This window comes from Phallusia mammillata, chromosome 7 (genome assembly GCF_965637545.1).
Source record: "Phallusia mammillata chromosome 7, kaPhaMamm4.hap1.1, whole genome shotgun sequence".
NCBI lineage: Eukaryota > Metazoa > Chordata > Ascidiacea > Phlebobranchia > Ascidiidae > Phallusia > Phallusia mammillata.
The window spans coordinates 129,398-141,710 of NC_137258.1; the positions used below are offsets into that span (position 1 = coordinate 129,398).

At 38.9% G+C, this 12,313-nt stretch overlaps 1 protein-coding gene across 1 annotated transcript; it reads right to left on the reverse strand.

Annotated features, from left to right (window-relative positions):
- Positions 1–477: 477 nt before the first annotated feature.
- LOC145238270 (uncharacterized) lies at positions 478–12,274 on the reverse strand. The gene is made up of 16 exons (XM_080101387.1): positions 12,123–12,274; positions 11,807–11,899; positions 10,586–10,705; positions 8,385–8,524; positions 8,145–8,279; positions 7,476–8,077; positions 7,294–7,370; positions 6,846–6,938; positions 6,329–6,460; positions 4,345–4,485; positions 3,407–3,597; positions 2,843–2,986; positions 2,089–2,218; positions 1,905–2,018; positions 1,748–1,842; positions 478–1,213 (listed from the first exon to the last, which is right to left on the reverse strand). The coding sequence occupies exons 1-16, from the start codon at positions 12,232–12,234 to the stop codon at positions 1,073–1,075; spliced, it is 2,460 nt and encodes an 819-aa protein (XP_079957513.1). The 5' UTR covers positions 12,235–12,274; the 3' UTR covers positions 478–1,072.
- Between the last annotated feature and the right edge of the window lie 39 nt (positions 12,275–12,313).

Below are 12,313 nucleotides of genomic sequence, written 5' to 3' on the forward strand. Positions count from 1 at the left end.
CCACAGTCAATTTTTCTGAGCGAAAATAGGCCCCAAACATTGTTATTAAACGGATACATTTCGTTTTCGTATCTCACAATTTATCCTTCCGAACGAATCACTTTACAATGGATGTATTTTCTATTTTATTAGTGTGACTTCAATTTTCTCGTGAATTTTAACATCAGGGAATATGTACAACAAAGTGAATATTCGTATCAATTAGGATAAACATAAAGTCGTCTGTTGCATCTGTCACTGCACATCAACTGCGTGTTTTCTAAAATTTTGTTAAAATGCATAAAATGCTTACGCGGCGCTATTCTTTTGTTATCCGGTTAACTGACACAAAAATATCCGGATATCGGATAGCAGAAAACCCTTCGGTTAATCGGTTATCCGGATAATTCAACCCTGCCACCAAGTAAACATGGCTCGAAGCATAAAGTCGTTTATATAGAAAAACAATCCTAAACTTCTTACCAAAAACGTGAACAGTTAAATTGGCAAGGCCCGCCGGTTTTAATTTTATTGCAAAACAACTTTGCGAGAAATGCACAGCCCCGCGGAAATAGAACAGTGTGAGTGGCCGAATAACTGCAAGGGATCATATACGTGAACCACACAACGTAACAAGGTAGGCTATATGTAAAGTACGAGAAAATTTCACTACTTAGTGGCTGAATCGGCCTCTTGCTAAATCGCAACAAACTTTAAGTAGAACGTGAATTTTTTTACATTGTAAGTTGTAAGTGCAAGACATAAATATTTCAACCTCGTCACGAATATATCTAATAAAGTAAACTGTCACGTAAGTGTAAGAAACGCAGTTCAATGTTAGACTTTGTTGTAAGTTTGGTTCATAATATGGCGCTTGGAACTGGTTGAATTCATCTTTGCAACATTAAATTCCACAACCATATTTATTTTCCGTTGCTTTTTTTCCAACACTCGATATTTCTGTCCCCGATAATTTTTTTGGCGAAGTCATACTTGCAAAGCGACGTCTGAAAATTTTGTGAAGAAAAATAACTGAAATAAATAAACGTGAAAAGTAAAAACGATGAACTAAACACGCGACAGGCGACACGCGTCACATGTCCCATATCTCGGCCAGCAGAGGGGGTAGTTGCTTGTCTTGCACTTTTAACGCAAACATTTGTTCACTATGGTAATTGTTAAGCGATCTCAGCTCGACCAACTTCATCAAAGTTCGTGGGAACATCAGAGGATCCTGCAACGAAGCATAGAAGCTTGAACACTAAGCAAGGTTGGACGGCATCAGTTGTGCTTTTTTGTGGTTTTTCATAGAGGTGTTAAGTCATTTTGCGTTAACACTTAAGATGTGATGTCCAGTGGTGGGATTCAGTCGGTTCGCACCGGTTCTATAGAACTGTCTCATGAAATTTTATGAGATCAGCGAACCGGTTAGCATTACTGGTTACTGTTAATGGACTTCTTGTAACAGAACCGGCTGAAAAATATGACTTTTGTGATAGAACCGGTTAACAAAAAAATTGAATCCCACCACTGGTGATGTCCCATACGGTGATAATCAGTTCGTTGACTGTTGCATATTTACATTCATAGACTACACAGTATTAACAGAAAGAATCGGGCGTAGCGAAACATTTAAAAGGTCGCCACTGTAACTGCAGTGCTTACTATTCCATGATGCCCTGGGCACGTGCTTACTTTACATGATGGTTAATCCAGGCTTTCGTCATGAAATACGCGATAGACTTAATACGGACGGACAGATACTTACGGATGGGTGATGGATTTTCAAATAAACCCGCAGCAATTCAACGTAGGAATCTTGAAGTGCCTCCACCTTTTCAATGTCTTTGATATTCGGTCGATCTAAACACGCACAATATATCTTGGACCTTATGTATTCGCCCTGATATAAAACCCACACTGACCTGCAGAGAATGTGTTGATAGCAGCGAGCAAAGCGTATTCGGCTTCGTCCAAACCCAACTTCGCCATGCTGTGGCAGAAGTCGAATATCGGGTCCACAAACTCGACTTGTATACCTGACGCAAACATGACGTTTACACGCGTGACGTCACCGGTTAATCAGTAACTGACGTCAGTGAACCCTACCTGCCCTGTAAAAGCTGCTGCGGTCGTAAAATTTTCCGTTGAGGAAGTTTATGGCTTTGGATTTCTTGTCGAATTGCTTGGCGGCTCGCAAAAGCATCACTTCGATCGTGCAAGCTTTCAACAAGACGATCTAAGCAAAACAAAAGGTTAAAGGTCAACGTTGTGCAGGAACCAATTTCCAGATTTGTCACGAAAACTACAGGGCAGATACAGGTTGAAACGGAATCGTTTTTTGATATTTAAATGGAAATAATGGATCTAAAGAGAACATATGGGGACGAGGCACTATAGCATGGTTCTCAACTGATGGTCCATGGACCACTAGTGACTTTTTAGGTCGTCCACTAACTTTGGTGATAAACTAGAGATGATTGCATTTTACATGTTGAAAGAGTATCAAAATGTTAGATGTTAATAAATGTATCTCACTTCTTAAAAATCGGTTTTAAAGAATTATATTTCAAGCCCGAATGGTTGTTTCGTGTGCGTACTTCAATCTCGATCCAAAAATGAAATGGTCCACGATATTATTTTTACTGGACCGGTGGTCCATGGCCTAAAACGAGTTGAGAACCACTGCACTATAGGTAAGCATGGAAACTTATACTGGTCTTCGATGGCAACCCTTTTATCGACAACAACAACAAACGTCACAGTTACATTCGATGCTTCTATGCAGACAAAGTTGAAGCAGAAACAAAACTGAACTTAGAAATTGAGCGACTGCATGAAAAGTTATCGATGCGTGACGTACCTGGTCTTCACGTGACACAGACATGAACCCGGGAAGTTGTTTGGTGAATTCGACGACAAGTTGGACGATGAGAATCGCAAGTTCGGTGAAATGAGCAAACCTTGACGCCCTGCATCTATGCTCGTCTCCACTGTCGACCCACGGCTGGAATAACAAGGTTGTAGTTGTCAGCGGGCCTGAAACTGGAGCCCGAACCCGAAAGTACAAGCCCAAAACCAGGCCGAACCAGATTCTTTTTGAAAAGCCCGTTTAGGCCCGAAAGTTTGTTTGACAAGCCTATATATTGAAGCCTCAGGAAAGATCAAGACAACAAACACAATTGACAATTGGTCTTGAACAAAGGCGTTTTAGGGCTGTTTGACATTAGGTCAGGTTCAGCAAATTCATAAAAATACTGACACAGAGTGTAAAGTCAAGCCTGAATCAAGCCCGTTTTTTAAGCCCGAACCCGACTCGACTTACAACTCCGGTTGCCATGAAAATATTTGTGACGTCAACATTTCGTTGCAAACTTATTAAATTTCCCGCCGATTTAAATGCTCATGTGTGACGTCACAAACTCACCGTAACCTTGGCAACGTTTTCTTGGGTGGGCCACTGAAACCTGGATTCGTTGGCTTGCAACATCTCCACTAGGTTGCGCTGGTGAGAGGTGAGCGTGGGAATTGGTTCGCCGTCGAACGACACGTTCTGGAAGGGGGAGGAAAAATCTTTCTCCTTCTTTATGCGTTTCGCTCTGACTTCCGACAAAACACCTGAAAAATTGTGTGGCAATTATTCACTTCATGTGCTGATGGTCGGTAGCAGAGGAAAGTGCGCAGTAAAATATCTGTGTCATGAGAACAAACAACATTGCAACGCTCCACCGAACACGCATATATTGACATATGCAGTCGAATTGCAATGCGATGTTTGGCGAAACTTCAACCAAAATGGCGATGGGAAATAAAGTTGATTATATACACAGCGAGTTGAATGGGACAAATTAACACGAAATGTTTTCAGCTGCAGACAAAATTCCCCTTTATTTGAAAGGACAAAAAATACTTGATTTACTATTGTAACTTATACCAGCGATTTTCAAGTTTTTGCGAGAACTTTGTAAGCTTAAAATGGAATTTGTAACCAAAATGTGATGACGGATGAAAACTTTTTGCAACAAACCAACTATAATGAGGATCTAGCGTTATGGAAAAATATGAGATGACAGCCATGATAGTTTGTTGAACACTCAATACTAGTTTCCAGGTGTGCATGTAAAACTATAGAATCCTGATATTAACAGACTTCCAATGCCAAATACAGAATACATGTTGTTCTGTTTCGTCGCCCTTTTCGCTTTATAATAACTTTGTGTTTTCAATTTATGTCATATACCCTGATGAAGGTGTTTCGTATGGGACATCAAAACGTTGGCATATTATAATAAAAACTGCCGGAAGAGCTGAAATTTTGTTGATACATAGTGCCTGGCAGCAACAGTATATTCATGTTGTTCTTACTTTCATCCTTCATTCCTGCGGCTCTACAGCGCTCCAAGCGGCATTTCTGGCACTTCCTCCGTGAGAATGCGTCCATTTCACATTTTCCCTCAGCCTTGCATTTGTAATCACTCCCTTTGATGATGCTTCGGCGGAAAAACCCTGCAACAAGACAAGGTATTGTGACGCATGGCAAGTGGTGGAATGCAGGTCAAGGTCAAAAAGATAGATGTTTGCTTATCATAAATTTTCACTCAAAAACTTAATTGTTTCGCGGTGACGCCATTTCGCCAAGCGTCGCCAATATAAGTAGTATATACGTTAATAGGAGCGTTGTAAAATCGCAACAATAAAATGTTGCAATCCTGTTCGCTAAATGTGGCAGATTGTTTGATGGCGACCTTGTGTTGATTGAATATAGGAACCGAAAAGGAAAAAAAATCAAACACCTTCTCCGGTGTTAGCCCCAAAACGATGTTACGTTCCCTAAGAAACCTGTTTTATACAAATCACAAATTCCACCGGAAAAAAAAACGGTCTTAAATCATAGATCAGTTCATGACAGTTCAACGCGATTTCGGTGACAAGTTAATCGTTGTTTGTTTCGTTTTCAACGTTTTTTGCCTTTTTGGGAAAAAATTTTGATGAGTTTCTTTCGCAAAACCGTAATGCTTGGGCCGAAACTGAATACGCAAGAATTAAGGCATGTTTAATTTCCACCAAACTACAGCTCGACACAAGCGGGAACCAACCACTGCGCGTTACGTAGCTAGGGACGTAAATATTAAAAGAGTAACAAATTTGCATTTTACCAAACATGAGTCGCCTTTTTAGAATCTGCCCACAGAGCAACAATGTCTGAATCAAACCGAACGAAACGCGAAAAATGTTTATCGGCCCGTAAAAATATTCCAACAGTACAAAGTGCATCGCAACGTATGGTTCGTGAACTTATGTATACAGAATCTTAACATAATTTACTTTAGAACAGCGCTTCCCAACCGGTGGGCCGCGGCCCACTGGTGGTCCGCGACGTTCTTTTTCGTGGGCCGCGAAGCTTGTCAAACTTCAAAAAGTTACACAGTTCGTGTGAACGTACTTTCAAGTTTTACTATATTTCTCTAAATATAATATTAGTTACTATGAAAGTCGCATAAAATTTCACGTTAAACAACGCTTTATCACACAAACAAACTGCAATTGTTACGTCATAACAGTACTTAAACTGCAATTGTCGCATCCAACACTACTTGCATTAGTAACTATAACGAAATCGAAGACACGAAACAGTCTTAACACTGATACACTAAATGCTGCATTGCGTGTGAGCTTGTCTCCCATTAAACTCTGACTTGATCTCATCATATCAAATCAGCAAGCTCAGGCTTCAGAAGGATTGCTTGTGCGGTTATTATTTTTCTTTCTTAATGTTTCTTCTTTTTCATTGTGGTTTTGTCGCAATATTAAACGGTGGTCCGCCAAAAAAAATTTTTTTGGGAAGTGGGCCGTGAGCTGGAAAAGGTTGGGAAGCACTGCTTTAGAACATGATTGGTGCAGTGAAATTAAGTTATTTTGTGTTTTAACTGAAATGAAGTTTCCAAAATCCAAGGCCGAGAAACCTTGATGTTAATGTGGCGCAAAAACACGTAGTTTACCGCATCAAACAATCGTCAGCTAAACAAAACACGAGCAGAGTGTGACTTGCTTCTCCAAGTTCAAACAAAGATCGAAAAATATATCGTGCATAAAAGCAGCGAGGCGTAAAATGAAAATTATTTGCTCATGGATTTTGAGGCATTTTGGATTTATGCATAAAAGTCCAATTTTGAAACGCCCGAATAACATTAATTTCCTGATTCCCCTTTGCTTAAGGTCTAAGACCGAACAAAGCAACAAGGCCAAAAACAAAATGGCGTCGTATTTCCCCGGTAAAGTCGAAATGTCGCAAACACTCAGCGTTGATTGGCTGTCGCATGATTCACGTGACTGGTTAATTAGTTTCTACCTTTGCATCCTTCACACGTCAGAACCCCGTAGTGATATCCCGAAGCTTTGTCGGTGCAAATCGAACAAACCTCGTGCCCGTCCAGTTTCGGAGCTGGACCTTTTTTCCGTTTCTCTCGAACCCGAGTTTTGTCTGTGGTGGAAAATTTAGGATTACTTGTGATACCGGTTACGATTTCTTTTTTTTTTCGTTCTACCAGCTCAAAGCTCAAATATATCGTTTTTTGTTGCCAAAACTTGAAAAGAAACTATTTTGTGTAAAAATTTTACCGGTAGAAATCTGTGTCGGGTACGCAACACGAAAAACTAAACGTCTGCTGTTTAGTATTGGGTTTCGGCTGTATAAGTTCAGTGCATCTTATACATTAGGTTTTCACGCAACAAAGAGAGATTTTACGTAACCTAACACAGAGATTTTACGTAACCTATACTATAAATTAGATTTGCTTAAAATAATAAGAACAACAAACAATGATACGCACGATTTTTCACAGTCGTTAAACTGAACAAATTCTTACCACCATGTTCACTGCTTGCAGGGGAGGAGAGAAATTCATCGAGTCCAAACGACCAAGTTCGGATTGCTTCTGTGCTTTGCATCGGGACATCCCCTGCGATGGAAGTATCAATTCATAAAAACTAGCCCGAAAAGGTTCGGGCCGAAACAGAATAATTTCGGACGAATCTTAAATTCCCTTTGTAATAATGTTTTCACTTGAACCTTGTGTTGTTGATGTAAGAAAACTGGATTATGGCACTCCAAAATCACTTTCACAATGCGTGAGATTCACTAAAATATTTTGCAGACTACGTGGTTCGTATCTTTTGGACGCAAATCAAAAAGTTCGGTTTCGGACGAGTTTTTAAAATATTTGAAGTTCGGCATATTCAGCCAAATTGTTTCAGCCAAACGAAACTTCGTTAAATCACTAATAAAAACGACTCGTGTGAAACAAACCAACTCACCTGATGATTTCTCACAGCTTGAATCTCGTGTATTTGGGTTGTTACATGTTGGAGTGGAAATGTTCACATCAGTACCACTGAAATATTTGTAAACATTAAAACATAATAAGAAAACCTAGTTACGATGAACAAACATTTTTGTTAAATATGCAACCTGGTGGACGAAAACGCCTGTTACTCACTCTGTAACTTGTACTGGTGTTGACGGCACTGAGCCGGGTTTAAAGGTTTGAGTTTCACTGGTTGGCGATTTTTCTACTGGGTTACGTTCAGCGCTGATTCGTGGACTCGTAACTCTACTAGCTTTCAACTGATCTTGTGTTTGTGAAAAGCACTGCGTTGTGGTCGAATGTTGCACTACATCATCAGGCGTGGATACAACTGTTTGAATTGTTGATGATATATGGGGATCATGAATGGGGTTAGATGGAAAACTCCCAGCTGGGGCCGCAGGAGTGGGTGTACGAGCCCCAAGTTGACTGGCAAGGCCCAGAAAGTTGAGAGCTGCCTCAGAGTAGTCGGCAATTGTTTGTCTCATCTCATGCTGACCACCGGCTGAAGCCAAACTTGCAGCTAGTTTTGAGTTAGCTGAGAGGGCTGTTGTGAGCTGGGGAATGTTGTTGCTTGTAACTGAACTAAGCAGGGAATGAGCAACTGTGTGTGATGCAGTCTGAGCTGTACTTGGGTTTTGCTGTTGTACGTCGGAGACAGTTTGTTGAGCGGGACTCGGTACAACCACTGGAATTGAGGGAGTTTGTGTAAGAAGCTGAGCAACAGGGGTCGTCTGAAATCAACATAATGTATCGGTACAAGTCTCGCTGCAATTTATTTTTACAGTTTGTGCAACAAACCTGAGCAGGAGAAGGGTTGGTTGCCTGGGCGACAGGAACTTGTTGGATTGGAACGAGCATGAAGGCAGTGGCCGGAGATTGCTGATTGTTTGCTGTTGCTACTGGCAACTGTATGGGGCTGGCAGTGGGAACAACCTAACAACATAAAAATAATTTACCAAAAAATAATTTTGAATGGACAAATATCGAAGGTTAAAATATCCGTTCATCAACAATACGACTATGTTTTATGTTCACCACCTGTGGAATGGACTGTTGGGTTTGTGGAGCGATGACAGCGTGCGGAGATCGAACTGCCGACAATCCAATTCCATTCTGTCCCAACAACAGGGGGTTGATGCCTTGAGGTTGAATCGCTTGTTGTTGTTGTAATTGGGGAACTAAACCAAAAACGGTTTATTCCATCTTTAGGTGGAACACGATTTGTACAAACTGAGACAATATTGGTAAATTACAACTGCACCATTTGTAAGTAACAACCAAATGTAAGCTGTGTGATCGCTTTATAGCAGATAGTTAGTGAAAATTTCAAATATGAGTTTTACATGCAACAATAAGGCTGGCTAAAATTATCATCTGCCAGATCAACATACAACTGCTGCAAAAACCTTCGGTAACCTGATTCGTGTAGAACTGGTACAATACTAGCCATTATTAACTTGCAAATAATAAAACAATTGCTGCAATTATTTCACACAATTTCAAAGTTTTTCTCATGACATTCTCTTTGTTTAAGTTACTTACATCGATTTCTGTACATTATTTAACAACTTCAGCGATAGTTTGTACTTCATGTGACTGTTGATAGCACGAGGTTCTGTGTCATGTGCCTATCTCCCATACACACAGATATATATAGCAGCGGTCCCATAACATCGTAGTATGCCACACAAAACTTAATATTTAACACAAAGTACACAATGACAACATTACCCACACTCCAACCTTTGCACTTCGATCCAATCAAACAATCAAAGACTTTAGGTGGCAAGGTTACTCTAGGTCGTGTCACCACAGTAACCCCAAAACTCAAACATGAACAGTGATAAACCCTGATAAACTGTCTGTCGGAGTTTACACTTCACAAAGTTCATCAATCTTCCAAGTAGTTCGAATGAGATTTCGTAGCCTGATTGTGATTAGCAGAACCCTAATGTTACCTTATCACACACACTTAACATGAACCATAAAATGCTTCAACACTGACATATTCCTTGAAGCAAAACAAGAAAAAGTATACACCACCAATTAGCACTAAAGCATACCACAGTGAAGCAATGGGATATTAACTCAAAAAGTGGCTTTACTGTATATATACTTGCAATTTATAAAAACTGCATTTTAAGTAACGATTTACCACATACACCATTCGCTCCCCAAATATCAGATACATAATTGTTTCCTAATTTTAGTTGTGTACCCATATTTATCCAGCATTTAACAACATGAATGGAAGTTACATTGTGACAAAGACATGTCAGATTGTCCTTAACTGTGTTTTGCAGTAAGTATATGTTGACCTGCAGTACCTGCATTTAGTCATGTGGTAGCTGTGTCAACAATCACCACTAACGATTTTTTTAAAGCAACTTTGGTGAAATGCAGTTCATTGTGTGGCAAAATTATTACCTGCATAGGAAAAATAAATAACTTAGGACCTTACACTACATGAGCTTACAAATAAACTGCCAAATAAACTAAGTTAATGCTGGTGGGAGTCACATGTATGTTCAAGTGTAAAACAGGGGTATCCAGAGTTCTGAACGTGAACTAATCAATTAGTGTGTTGTGTAGAGAGGCTACAGCATGAACATTTTTTTGAGTTTAAGGCTGTAAGAGTAATCATTGAGCTGACAGAGCTGAAATTTTAAACAACATACAATGAGCATCATTTCTACAAGCAAGAAAAATCAGCCCAATAGCAGTATTTCTGATTTAAAGGAGTTGTAAGCAAAAAGATGAATAATTGGGGGTGAAAAGTGAAATAGTGTGAATTAAAATCAGGTTCACTTTAGTAGGATCAACTTCGAATAACTGACTAACATGTGCACAAAATTAAACAGGTTTGAAACACTTTTCTTAGTCAAACAGTTGGAACAAACCAGCATTAGAGAGAGAAAAAGGCAACAAATATGGATAGAGGCAATATTTAGTCTCTTCAAAAAAGTACAACTTGGACAAAACCTTCCACATATAAACGAAAAATCATAATGAAAGCTTTGGATTCAAATAGTGAAGCAGCATATCAAATATTAAAGTGGAACAACTAGCCAAAACCAGAGTAGCACTAAAAAAATCCCAGAATACTTAATAGTTAAATTGTTAAAATAAACTCATTTGTTTCCATGTACATGACTAAAGGGAATAAATTGTCAGTGGAAAACAAAAAGCAATATAGTTGAATAAAAACATTTCAGTTTTTTGTCAAAGTATACACTCACTTAATTGTGAAAGACCCATATTTGTATTTCCAGCCAGATTAAGTAGAAACAATCCACCAGGCTGTACACTGCTTGGCTGGTTGACAATGTTCGTAGCAGTCTGGAGTAATCCTCCGTTACCTGAGATAAAGAAAAAAAAAGTATCTCTCTTTTTCAATCAGTAGCAACTCAACATCCAATAAAAACTGTGTTAGGCTGGAAAGAATATTTTTAACTAACACAGTGTTCTGCAACTGCTTCCACACAATATATTACTCTGATATAATGCTAGGGGTACCACAATACAGTAATAACTAGAGATGCACCACAGTTTCAGTAAACCAAACATTTCGGCCAAATATGTTATTTCGGCCTAAACTTTTTTGAAAATTCTGAACCTTTTAAACAAAGTTTGGTACCACTAATACTTACCCTCCAAACTTTTTATTCAAAACAATACAGAGCATTCATCTATTACAAATTTGAATGTTACAGACCAACATTTACAGCAGTTGTACACGCATGTGTTTGGATTCTACTGCATTTAAGGTTGGGGTATATATATATGTCGCAAAATTTCGGTGATGTGGTGTAAGTAAAAAAACTACCAGCTAACAACTAGTGATGTACCGAATCGGTAAAATTTCGATTCGGCCAATCTTATATGACAGAAAAGACACGTTTACGCTTTAAATGTGTGTTCGTAAAAGACTCGTTTTCGGCCGAATCACAATAAATTATTCGGCCGAAACCGAATCCTTGCAAAAGTGGCCGATTCGGTCGAATAAATTCGGCAAACCAAATATTCGGTACATCTCTACTAACAACCACTTTTATGTGCATAGCATCATAGTAGTAGAGCAGTTACAAATGTTTTATCAATATAATATTATGGATACTGACATTTTTTTACACTGTGAACCCAGACTAGTGGTTCTAAAACCCCTTAAGCATGTGGAGAATTAAAAACCAAATTTTCTTTCTGTGGCACACTTTTTAAGGCCAACAACACAAAACTTGTCAAATAAATTGCAATTTTTCTTGCGTTGGGCGAGATTGTTTTTATAGCAAACAAAACAAATGGGGTTTTTAACATCTGCTACTGTGATTGCCAAAGAAAGAGATAATAGAAAAAGAGGATTCACTAAAATATTACAGAGCAAATATTTCTCTAAAATCTCCAACCATATTTTAACACTACCACAACAAAAAGAACACTTTAACCTCAGCAACAACACACACCTATGTTTGCAGCTCCGTTCATTGCACAAAGGGCGAGAGGCAGACTTGATAATCCCGACAAGGACATCGCAAGCGGCATTGTCATCACTCCAGCTGAAAATACAAACAATATAAATAACCAAAATATGTTTTCTACAAATTCAGTGATTATTTCACATCTGAAAAGGCTGAACACTTGCAGTCGTTTAAAATATTCAAAACCCAGTGCATATTTCAAAACACAAGTCACCAGACTCAACAAAATAATTGTGGTTCTGTAGCAAATTAATATTTCCCACAAACAAGTCGACCAGCATAAAATTCAACACATCCATACCATTTGCAGCAGGCAATCCATGTGAAATTGTAGAGAGGTTCACTTTGTTGTTGTTGTTCTGATCAGTGGTTGACGTTTGCTGAGGTGAAATATTATTTGACTGCTCAGACATTTTTACAAATACCTTTAAAATTTTCTTCGCATTAGTTTTTTTTGTTAACTAAGTTTAGTTGTAAAGAAACACATGAATA

What these genes read in the sequence shown, in the direction of transcription:
- LOC145238270 (XM_080101387.1), bottom strand. Translation starts at nt 12,234, where the DNA reads ATGTCTGAGCAGTCAAATAATATTTCACCTCAGCAAACGTCAACCACT. An exon ending in CCAACCCTTCTCCTGCTCAG is followed by an intron (nt 8,078 to 8,144) that starts GTTTGTTGCACA and finishes TGTTGATTTCAG; the next exon opens with ACGACCCCTGTTGCTCAGCT. An exon ending in AAGCTGTGAGAAATCATCAG is followed by an intron (nt 6,939 to 7,293) that starts GTGAGTTGGTTT and finishes CTTCCATCGCAG; the next exon opens with GGGATGTCCCGATGCAAAGC.